At 48.5% G+C, this 12,733-nt stretch overlaps 1 protein-coding gene across 1 annotated transcript in view; it reads left to right on the top strand.

Moving 5' to 3' along the window:
• Window positions 1-12,733, top strand: part of LOC146802292 (E3 ubiquitin-protein ligase TRIM39-like) — a 65,794-nt gene that overhangs the window by 45,776 nt on the left and 7,285 nt on the right. The window contains exon 7 of the mRNA XM_085621861.1: window positions 54-80. Coding sequence (XP_085477987.1) covers window positions 54-80 — 27 coding nt within the window. The remainder of the gene's footprint in view (window positions 1-53; window positions 81-12,733) is intronic.

Genomic DNA, 12,733 nt, shown 5'->3' with positions numbered 1-12,733 from the left:
GTATTTTCCATATGTGTTTATTACTGTTTTAATTTCCTGTGTTTGTCTTCTAGAGTGGAGATGGGCCCGCCGCTTTGCAGGTAACTACAGATTGTCCTTCTTTTGGTTTCCTCGCTTCTTAATTCTCTTTCGTTTCTTCTTGTTATGTGAGTGTTTTCAAGGAGCTGCATCTAAGAGTCTCTCTGTGCATTTATTTGATATCAATCAATTATTAACAATGTGCAGCATGTCGGAGGGTCTCTGCTGTTGGTTAGATGGACTCTTCTTTCTTGCTTTGGTATTATGCATGCTTTGGCAGTAGAGCACATCCAAGCACACCGCAGCTCTTTGGGAGAGCACAGACAACGAGCACTGCTGTAACTCTGCTGCAGGGGCCTGTAACTCTGCTGCAGGGGCCTGTAACTCTGCTGTGGTCTGTGCCATTGCTGGGTTTTCATTGCTTCTAGGATCTGCCCCACTCTTGGGATCTGCACCTCTGCTTGGATTACTCCTCTGTTGTGTCTGTATTCTGCTGTGGTCTGTGCCACTCCTGGCGTCTGCACGGCTTCTGGGGTCTGCACTGCTGCTGGAATCTGCACTGCTGGTGGGATCAACTCTACCGCTGGGATCAGTAGTGCTGCTGTGGTCTGTGCCACTGCCAGGATCTTCAGCGCTTCTGGGATCTGCAGCACGGCTGGTATTGGGATCTGTAGTGCTGCTTGGGTCTGTGCTGCTTCTGGGGACTTAACTGCTTCTAGGATCTGCACCACTGCTGGGGTCTGCAGTACTGCTGGTATCTGTGCAGCTGCTGCAGTCCGTGCGCTTTTTGCTGGAGTCTGCACCCCTGCTAGGATCTGCACTCCTGCTAGGATCTGCACCACTGCTGGGATCTGCACCACTGCTGGGGTCTGCAGAACTGCTGGAATCTGTGCTGCTGCTGCAGTCCGTGCCCTTCTTGCTGGAGTCTGCAGTACTGCTGGTGTCTGTGCTGCTGCTGCAGTCTGTGCCTTTCTTGCTGGAGTCTGCACTGCTGCCGATGCAAATCCCTTTCTATGAAAGTTAGTAGATGTGGATTAGCGTCCATCAACCCCCCCATGGGACACATCCTTAATGTAAAGTGGCACACAGTGCTAATTTGTGTTGCTTTTGGGCTACTGTCCAACACTATTCAGGATTTGCACTGGTAGGTAAGACCCAAAACAACACTTTGCACCAGGTGTGCATCCCTGTTGTAACACAAACCGGATGGGAAAGGGTTAGTAAATCTGCCTGTAAATTCGGGATATAAAATGTAACACAATAGGTGGAGGTGTTCTATTTATTAAATTGTATTACTACTCAAAGAAACCCTTTTAGACAACCATAAAATAACAACACATTGAGAGAAATAACAATAAGGTTCTAAACCTGTGCCTTTCAATTTGTAAGCAGCTCACTGTGCTATAGTAGGATTGTAACTGATGAACTCCAACTAACAAAAGGATCTCTGTGACAAAAGCAATAACCCAAAGAGTTATCTATATAAAATAGTAATCTGTGGTCTGCATGTTACACGTTGAGCTTTGCAGCAGGAACATTAGCCCTACATGCTACTTTATCACGAGTCAAAAGTAGGACTAGACAAATAGTCTCCATCAAGTGCATTAACCAACAGGACGTTGTAATTACCCTCTGAAAAAATGCTGTTCTTATCTCGCTGCTGCCTGTCATACAAAGAGCTCCCACTTGAGCTTGGTGTGTCGTGCTGCTGCACCTGTTGCACTGCCCTGAAGCCGGCACTGCCTGCTGGGGTCTACAGCGCTGCTGAACTTTGCACCAAGGCTGGGGTCAGCACCAGTGCTGAGCTCTTTACTGCTGCTGGGGTCTGTAGCATTGCTGGCATCTGAGGTTCTACTGAGATCTGTAGTGCTGCTGGCATCTGTAGTGCTGCTGGCATCTGTAGTGCTGTTGGCATCTGTACTGCTGCTGGGGTCTGTAGCACTTCTGGGTTCTGTAGCATTGCTGGCATCTGAGGTGCTGCTGGGATCTGTACTGCTGCTGGGGTCTGTAGTGCTGCTGGGATCTGTACTGCTGCTGGGTTCTGTAGCATTGCTGGCATCTGAGGTGCTGCTGGGATCTGTAGTGCTGCTGGGATCTGTAGTGCTGCTGGGATCTGTAGTGCTGCTGGGATCTGTACTGCTGCTGGGTTCTGTAGCATTGCTGGCATCTGAGGTGCTGCTGGGATGTGTAGTGCTGCTGGGATCTGAGGTGCTGCTGGGATCTGTACTGATGCTGGGGTCTGTAGCATTGCTGGCATCTGAGGTGCTGCTGGGATCTGAGGTGCTGCTGGGTTCTGTACTGATGCTGGGGTCTTTTACACTGCTCGGGCCTACAACGCTTGTGGGGTTTGGAGCACTACCTGTCTGTCTTTCTACCTATCTACCTGTCTGTATTTCTACCTATCTACCTGTCTGTCTGTCTACCTACCTATCTGTCTATGTATCTTTCAGTCGATCTACGTGTACATCTAGCTATCCATCCATCTATCTTTGCAACCATGTCTGTCTACCTACCTACCAATCTATTTAAAGCGATACCAAAGGGGATGATGGACGGAGCGTTTGAGCAAATCAAACACTCACCCCCAGTCAACTGATCTGGGTTTAATCCATCATCATTCTTTAGCTTACTCCACCACCCACCCCAGTTCAGACATGGCCATATGCAAATCAATCTGACCCTGTGCCTCATGGGAACAGTCCAGACGGAACTACCAAGCCATGTCTTCCCTGGACCAGAAACAAGCATGATTTGCATATGGCCATGTCTGAACAGGGGTGGCAGAGTGAGCTAAAGAATGATGATGGATTAAACCCAGATCAGTTGACTGGGGATGAGTGCTTGCAATGTTCAACACTCCATCCATCATCCCCTTTGGTTTTTCTTTACCAATCTATTTAGGCAACTCTCCATATGTATGCTTCCCTCTCTATTGAGCTCTCTTTCTATGCAACGGTCTATTTGTCTGTCTTGTCTCTATCTTTCTCTGCCTGCCAGTCTATCTAACAACTCTATCTACCTTTGCAAGCCTCTCTATTCTTTCTAAACATTTTTTGTAACTGTAGTGCTAGCCAAGACATTTTGTTTCTACTAAAACAATGTCTATAACATAGCTCTATATATATATATTCCAAAAACACTTGCCCTGATGCGAGGACAAACACAGCAGCGAAGTGGTGGAAAGCACCATTTATTTAAAACCGGCAGTGACACTCTGGATTATCTCAATCTGTTTTAAGAAATCTTTAGCTTCTTCCTTGGTACCTCTCCAAACAACAAACAAATCATCGATATATCTATACCAATGAACTAAATTATTTCTCATATTTCACGATACTGCGATTGGATCAGCTGCTCCTCCCACCAGCCCATATGCAGATTCGCATAGCTGGGGGCGAAGCAGGTGCCCATCGCCGTTACGCACTTCTGATGAAACAATTCATTGTTAAAAAGGAAAAAATTGTTGTTAAGGCAAGTTTCTATCATTCTGACCAACATCAGAGCATGGTGCCATAGTTTCAATGATCGGGCACCCAAGAAATGTTTAACTGCATCAAGGCCATCAGTATGTGAAATACTAGTATAAAGTGTGAAAACGTCTATTGTCATCAATAGCAAATTATACTCCCATGGTATGTCAAATATTCTCTTTAGGAACTCCCCCGTATCTTGTGTGTATGATGGTAATGACTTGACAAAGGGGGCTAAAAATATATCCACATATTTATCGGTATGTTCAAAGGCACTGCCTATGGCTGATATTACTGGTCACCCAAGATGAATTTTGAATCGCACAAGCGTCGTCCTCCTTTCTCAAAGGAATATTATGAATATTTGGGCTTTGCCGCAAAGATCCTTTGGCGACGCGCCCTTCGCTCTGGTGAACAGCGTGCAAGTGCAGAAACTATTTGGAGAATATATATATATATTCTAGTATAATTGACGTAAGTCAAATTCAAAATACTTGTGATGCCTTTCATCTTTTATCATACACATTACCTCTTATTAGATCTCAGTGAAATGTGTGCAGAGACCCTATGTTCGAGGCATATGAGTTGCAGATTACACACTATGCATAGATCGCCATCTGGTGTTGGGCCTGGATGTTTGCACTTGTTTTTGTCTTGGAAAGTCTTTGGAAGTCACGAGATAGGTGACTCCTCCTTTGGATCATAGTGCGCATGGGCATCGGCTCCATCCTCAGATCGTTTTTTTCCGCCATCGGGCTTGGATGGGTTTGTCCCGCTCCAGTTCGGAACCGTTACCGATGCCACTTTCCACGCGCAATCCTTCACCCTTTCGACGGTATTGTCTCGATCGCGAACCCTAATCGTCGCGCATCTCCTCAACTCGAAGTCCTTGATTCCGATAGTCGACGAAGGCCTTCAGGCCTACCTGGGCCTTGGCATCTGGCTCATGGAAAGGACGCCGTTCAAGAAGTGTCGTCAATGTGGGTCGAAGTTTCCCCACACCGATCTGCATGAGGTGTGTAACCTCTGCCCTTCACCGGAGCACAAGGCCAGAGATTGTCCAGCTTGTGCCTCTTTCCGCTCCAAGAAAACCATTCGGGATCGGCGAGCTCGAAGAACCATGGCGCGCTCGTCGACATCTATTCCCGCCGACATTTTCCAAGAGGGCGTCGATGTACTAGAGAAGGAGCGGGTCGAAGAAGGCCTCGTCAGCACCTCCGAAGCTGATGACTCCGACGTTGAGGACATCACTCCGGCGCAGTGGGTTTTAAGTAAACACGGCGACCCCGACCCCCTCCCTACACCATCGAAGAAGGCTTCGGTCACACCTTCTCCTTGGGGCACAGGTGTACACCAAGAGTCTGCTTCCCATGCCCTGCCCTCGGGCCCAGCAAAGAAGCCTACTAAGCCTTCAGGCGACTCGGGCTCAAGTCAGCCTGCCGTCGGTACCGAAACAGAGTCACCGGCACCGAAAAAGAAACCGCCCTCCTCCCCCATGCCGACCGCTGCTTCCACATCCAAGCACTCGGCACCGAAATCCTCGACCGACTCTTCGACCTCAAAAACATTTGGAGCCGAGCAAAAAGCCGCTCCCAAAAACTTCGGACTCACACTCTTCGTAGCCGAAATAAGCCTCAGAGCCGAAAAAACAACCCGTTCCACAGGCCACAGAGACTGTAAAACCGCATGGTTCCAAGTCAAAAGAGCACAGAACCGCTTCAGAGTCAGTGCCGAAGAAGCCTCCGGAACAGAAACGGTCGGCTCCGATAGACCAGCCTCCACCAGAAGAGCTGTTCACACCAGACCCTGCACAAAAGACTCTCATAAAGGATCCTAAAACTGGTCAACTGACTCTTTGTTCTAGAAAAAGACCACTAGATGTGCCTACACCGGCTCCACCACCTAAACAGAGGGACATTGCCACATCTCCTCTCAGGGTCCCTTCTCCACCTCCTCCTCCTCCACCACCTCCTCCACCTCCCCACCACACCGTTCTCCCACACCATCTCCTACACCAGTAGACGATGATGACACCTCTGATGACACAGGTGAGGGTGCGGATGATGTGCCATTAGGGGATCCTAGTCCACCTTCTTCCCCTGACCCCTGGGATGATTATAATATGCCAGATGTCCCTAATGTTCCACAGGATGACATCTACCCCTCTATGCCTTCCCCTCCAGAGGACACCATGGGATTTAATCAGCCCATCCACAGAGCTGCCCAGTACCACAGGGTTGACTTACATACAGACCCTGTGGAGGAGGACTTCCTAATGGACACTTTGGACACTACACAAAGTTCCACTTCTATTCTACCTATGCTTAAAGGGGTTAAAGCCAACTCTCAGACATCAGGTGATGCTGCACCACTCGACAAAGAGTGTAAACTCTTGGACGCCTCTGGCAAAAGAACGGCATCACAAGCGGCTAACATTTGGCACATCGCCAACACTCAAGCTCTGTTAGCCAGGTACGATAGGGCACACTGTGATGAGCTAGAGTCCCTTCTGCAGCACTTCCCAGATAAATTAAAAACCAGGGCCAATGACCTCATACAGGACGTTAAACTTATCACCAACACCTCCATCCGTGCACTCTCGACGTGGCAGATACCGCCTCCAGAGCAGTAAACACAAGTATACTTCTACATAGGCATGCTTGGCTACGTATTTCAGGGTTTAAACCAGAGGTAAAAAGTTCCTTTTTATACCAGCCATTTGATCAGGAACACCTCTTTGGCCCTAATGTAGACTCATCTCTTGAAAAGATGAAAAAGGATATGGACACAGCTAAATCAATGGGAGCCTTGCAGTCGCAAGCTCCCAGACGTTCCTTTCGTCGCTCATCTTACAAAGGCACCCCCAGAGGCTACTCCTCAGACAACCCCTCCACCTCTTACAAGGCTCCCACCCAGTCTACATTCACCAGAGGTTACCAGAGAGGAGGCTACAGAGGCAACAATAACAAGGGTAGAGGCAAGACTAACAACACCCGTTCTGCCTCCACCCCTACCCAATGACTTCCTTCCACTTCCCCCGGACCATTCCACTCCGGTCGGGGGAAGACTACAACAGTTCCTTCCTGTCTGGATCAATATCACCACAGACAGGTGGGTGTGACAAATAGTTCAATCAGGTTATTGTCTGGAACTTACTTCATCCCCTCCAAACATACCACCCAAACAGCACCCAATGTCCTCAGTACATTTATCACTACTAAAACAGGAGGTGATCTCCCTCCTACAAAAAAGTGCATAGAACCAGTTCCACTGCACCAACAAAACACAGGAGTTTACTCCCTGTATTTTCTCATACCAAAGAAGGATGGCTCTCTGAAACTCATTCTAGACCTCAGACCCCTAAACCTGTACATACACTCAGACCATTTCCACATGGTCACACTCCAGCAGGTCCTTACTCTTCTTTCACAAGGCGACTTCCTTGCCACTCTAGATCTCAAGAACGCCTATTTCCATATTCCCATTCACACCTCTCACAGGAAATATCTCACGTTTGTAGTGGACGAGCAACACTATCAGTTCAAAGTACTCCCCTTCGGAGTCACAACAGCACCACGGGTATTCACCAAGTGCCTAGCGGTTGTTGCAGCCCATTTAAGAAGACAACACATTCACGTCTTCCCATATCTAGATGACTGGCTCATAAAAGCCAGCTCATACAGTCAGTGTGTACATCACACTCGCACCACTATCCAACTACTCCACGACTTGGGGTTCACAGTAAACCGAGCAAAGTCTCATCTACAACTGTCCCACATACAACAATACCTCGGTGCCACAATAGACACCTCAAAAGCGCTAGCTTATCCCAATCCAGCCAGGATAGCAAGCATGCAAGCTCTCCTAAACAAATTTCAACCTCAACACTCTCTTCCAGCTCGAGTGTTCATGCAGCTCATAGGAATGATGGCATCTTGCATATTTATAGTGCCTCACGCAAGACTCCAGATGCGTCCTCTCCAAGAGTGCTTAGCACGCCAATGGAACCAGGCTCAAGGTCAGCTAACAGATCTGGTGTTGGTAGACGGTTGCACTCAACGCTCTCTGCAGTGGTGGAACACCAAGAACCTTTTCAAAGGGTGAGCGTTCCTAGAGCCAGTTCCACAGATTGTCATGACAGCGGACGCATCGCTCTCCGGCTGGGGAGCTCACCTATTACATCACACCATGCAGGGCAGGTGGACTCCTCAACAAAAGTTACTCCACATCAACCACCTGGAGTTACTAGCCATATTCCTAGCCTTAAAGGTATTACAGAAACAAATATCAGGCAAAGCTGTCTTAGTCCGCACGGACAACATGACAGCAATGTACTACATACAGAAACAAGGCGGGACACATTCTCTACAGCTCTCCCAACTAGCACAAAGCATATGGAGATGGGCTATACCTCAGAATATTTTCCTCCTAGCCCAACATGTCCCAGGAGTCAAAAACACCATAGCCGATCTGTTAAGTCGTCAAACGCAACAGATTCACGAGTGGGAACTTCACCAGCAATTTCTTCAACCGTTCTTTCAAATGTGGGAGCAACCACAAATGGACCTCTTCGCCACGCACGAAAACGCCAAATGCCCAAGCTTCGCCGCCAGATATCCACACCCATTGTCCAAAGGCAATGCGATATGGATGAATTGGTCAGGCAGATTTGCGTATGCCATTCCGCCTCTCCCACTCATTCCACTGGTGGTGCGCAAACTACATCAACACTCACTGACTCTCATTCTAGTTGCTCCAACTTGGGCCAGACAACCGTGGTACACCACATTACTGGAACTGTCCGTAGTTCCGCACTGAAAATTACACCTCTCACCACACCTCTTAACCCAGAACCATCCAGAGATCAGACACCCGGACCCAGCTCAGCTCAAGCTTGCGATCTGGCTCCTGAGGTCTTAGAATTCGGTTACCTTAACCTTCCCCCTGACTGTATGAACGTCATTAAAGAAGCTAGACGTCCCACCACTAAAGCCTGCTATGCAGCAAGTGGAAAAGATTTGTCGTATACTGTCACAACAACCACCATCAATCCTTTAGATGTGTCTGTTCAACACATCAAAGGTTATCTACTACATCTTCAACGGTGTAATCTAGCATACACATCTATTAGATTACACCTCGCTGCCATAGCAGCCTACTTACAAAATAGACAACACCTATCACTTTTCAGGGTACCTGCCATCACAGCTTTTATGGAAGGCCTCAAAATGATAATTCCCCCCAGGGTACCACCCTCACCTGTGTGGAATTTAAACATAGTTCTCACAAGACTAATGGGTCCTCCCTTTGAACCTCTACATAAATGTGAGCTTCAGTTTCTAACATGGCAGGTTGCTTTCCTAGTGACCATCACTTCTCTTAGGAGAGTTTGTGAGCTGCAAGCACTAACTATTCAGGAACCTTTCTTACAAATCGATCATAACAAGATTGTTCTACGAACTAATCCTAAATTCCTCCCTAAAGTTATTTCTCACATCCACCTAAATCAGTTTGTGGAGTTGCCTGTATTCTTCTCCCAACCACCAACTGTCGCAGAAAGAGCTCTTCATACTCTGGATGTTAAAAGAGCATTGCTTTATTACATTGAGAGAACACAACCTTTTTGTAAGACCAAACAACTTTTTGTGTCTTTCTCACCACCACACAAAGGCAACCCCATATCAAAGTCTGGGATAGCAAGATGGATTGTTAAATGCATACGAATTTGCTATCACAAAGCAAAACGTACTTTATCTGTTCCTCCTAAAGCCCACTCTACACAAGATGGGGGCTTCAATGGCATTTTTAGGAAACATTCCCTTAGATGACATCAGGGCCGGACTGGCCATAGTGGGCACCGGGCAATCCCCCGGTGCGTCGCACGGGTGGGGACTGGTTTTGGGCCCCTGGGGGCCGTTTTTGTTACGGGGCCGTTTTTGCAGCATAGCTGCAAAATCAGCCCTGTAATAAAATCGGCCGAAAACCGGCCCTGGCAAAGAGCTCGGTGGCAGCCCCAAGCCCCGGGTGGGCCGGCTGAGCTTTTTGCCAGGGCCGGTTTTGGTTCCCAGTCCGGCCCTGGATGACATCTGCAAAGCAGCTACATGGTCTACACCGCACACATTCACAAAACACTAATGTGTAGATGTGCAAACAAAACAACTAGCTACTGTGGGCCAGGCTGTACTCAAAACACTATTTCAAACTACTGCAACAGGTACTGGTGGTCACCGCTAAGGAGGGGTACTGCTATACAATCTATGCATAGTGTGTAATCTGCAGCTCCTATGCCTCAAACGGAAAATGCTACTTACCAGTATGCATCTGTTCTTGGCATGTAGAGCTGCAGATCTACACATACCCACCCACCTCCCCCGCTACCTTTATCTGTTCCAGTAATATCTTATTTAGATACAGTCTACATGGGCATCTTTCTGTTTCTTACAAAACTCCATCATTTCCCTATTGGCGAAAAAACAATCTGAGGATGGAGCCGATGCCCATGCGCACTGTGATCCAAAGGAGGAGTCACCTATCTCGTGACTTCCAAAGACTTTCCAAGACAAAAACAAGTGCAAACATCCGGGCCCAACACCAGATGGCGATCTATGCATAGTGTGTGGATCTGCAGCTCTACATGCCAAGAACAGATGCATACTAGTAAGTAGCATTTTCCTTCTGCAGCATTACAATTTGTATTCAGTGAGTTTAGAGATAAAAGCGCTTGTATGACACATTTGTCCCACACAGATTACAAGGTAAAGCTGCAACACAGCACACAAACATCTGCATTACATCTGCACAGACTGGAGGTGATGTGGAGTTAGAAATGTGTGAAATTGTGTACTGTGCGAGTGTATGTCAAGCCTTGTTTTTGTTGATGTCTGTTAGTGGCTTTTACTTCCTGATTTAGCACTGGGCAGTAATATGGAACCTGTGCGATTCTTACCGTTTCTATTCATCCTACGTTATGTTTTTTCTATTTTTTGGTGTTTCCTTCCATTTGAGACATTGCACAGCAGGTGCATTAACCCACTGAACTAGGTCTAGTCTTTACCAAGCTCACACTGGTACACATTTTGTTGGTCAGACCACAGGACCTGTTCATGTCAGACACCAGGATCTCAAGCCGTGGCTTTAAGCCAATCACAGCCACTGAAAGTGATCAGGCACTTGCTTCTCCTGAGTCACACCTGAGTTTCAGCCCAGTGGGTGGTTTGGGTGATTTAGTTGCACATAAGTGTCATTTCTAAGGAGTCTGATGACATTGATATCTCTCATTACTCTACCGCACCACATTTAGTAATATATCTGCGTCAGGAGATACTCTCTAAATGCTCCACTGGATCCTGCACCCGGGAAGCTCTCTGTCATACGGTGTACTGGCGCCATTTTCTAAGCTCCCTTTGTAGGCGCCGGTTGGATTTTTCACAGACCCTGTGCCTCTATTGGGGTGACGTCTGTGGCTGGCCCCTCCACATTGAAAATTGTACCAGCACCTCTGCAACCAGTGCTTAATTGTAAAACATGAAGTGCCAGGGTCCTTCTCGGAAGGCCACTGCAGCATGCACCACCCATACCCTGCCAGTGGCAGTACCAACATAACACCTAACCATCGCACTCCTACAAGTGTGACAATTCAGACTACTTCAGGCCCCACACAGCTATAATAACGGCTTGAGAGGCTGGTATAATTCATGTATATTGACTTAATAAACAAGGTTGTTGTGCTCATCTCAAAATTAAAAAAAGACAGTGCCACCATGTGTTGGACTGTCGTTAGAGCTGACCATTAGTTGTCGGTGCTGAGCACGGGAAACCACCGGCACAAATTAAGCACTGCGCTGCAACCCTGGCTCTCTGTCAGCCTCTCTATGAAGAAAACCCCCAATCACTGCACAGCCACACTCTCCACAGCCCTCACACCCCCGTTCTGTATATAGACACGCACACTCTGCACAGCCACACTCTCCACAGCCCTCACCCCCGTTCTGTAGACAGACACCCACACTCTGCACAGACACACTCTCCACAGCCCTCACCCCCCGTTCTGTGGACAGACACCCACACTCTGCACAGCCACACTCTCCACAGCCCTCACCCCCTGTTCTGTAGACAGACACCCACACTCTGCACAGCCACACTCTCCACAGCCCTCACACCCCCGTTCTGTATATAGACACGCACACTCTGCACAGCCACACTCTCCACAGCCCTCACCCCCCGTTCTGTAGACAGACACCCACACTCTGCACAGCCACACTCTCCACAGCCCTCACCCCTCGTTCTGTGGACAGACACCCACACTCTGCACAGCCACACTCTCCACAGCCCTCACCCCCCCGTTCTGTAGACAGACACCCACACTCTGCACAGCCATTACACTGCACAACGTTCGACACTGGACAGGCCGCCACCTAGTCGAGAGCTCCACTCAGTGCACATGTACCCACCCTACTCTCTCCTCACTTTCTGCACAGCCCTCCACAGCCTTACTCTGTTGCCAATATCAAGTCGTGAATCATGTGGAAGACAGTCACCCAGGCCCTCGTCACCAGCCGACTGGACTACGGGAACGCCCTTTACGCTGGGACCACCGCCAAACTACAGGAAAGACTCCAGCGCATTCAGAACGCAGCTGCCCGACTCATCCTGGACATTCCCCGACACAGCCACATCTCTGCACACCTGAGAGACCTGCACTGGCCCTCCACTCTCTGCACAGCCCTCCACTCTCTGCACAGCCCTCCACTCTCTGCACAGCCCTCCACACTCTGCACAGCCCTCCACACTCTGCACAGCCCTCCACACTCTGCACAGCCCTCCACACACTGCACAACCTTCCACTCTGCACAGCCCACCGCACTCACAACCACCCACCGCACTCACAACCACCCACCGCTCTCACAACCACCCACCGCTCTGTACACAACTTCACTCTGCACACTCTTCACAACCGTCCACTCTTTCCACAGCCCATCGCACTCACAACAACCCACCGCTCTGTACACAACTTCACTCTTCACCACCTTCACTCTCTGTAAAACCCACACTCTGCCCAGTCCTCAAATCTCTGCACACTTCCTTCAGAGCACAAATCTCCTCGCTCTGCACAACCTTCCACACTATACAGTCTTGTCTTCTTTAAGTTTTGTGTTTTGCTTGGCAACCTCCGCATTTCTAGATAATTCAGTAATTCTGCTCATGTGTAAGACGTCTGTTTAAGCTGATGTAATTGTGTAATTTGT

The sequence above is a fragment of the Triturus cristatus genome, chromosome 8 (genome assembly GCF_964204655.1).
Source record: "Triturus cristatus chromosome 8, aTriCri1.1, whole genome shotgun sequence".
NCBI lineage: Eukaryota > Metazoa > Chordata > Amphibia > Caudata > Salamandridae > Triturus > Triturus cristatus.
Note: the sequence above shows the minus strand (reverse complement) of the source record. Positions and strands in the feature narration are given on the sequence as shown.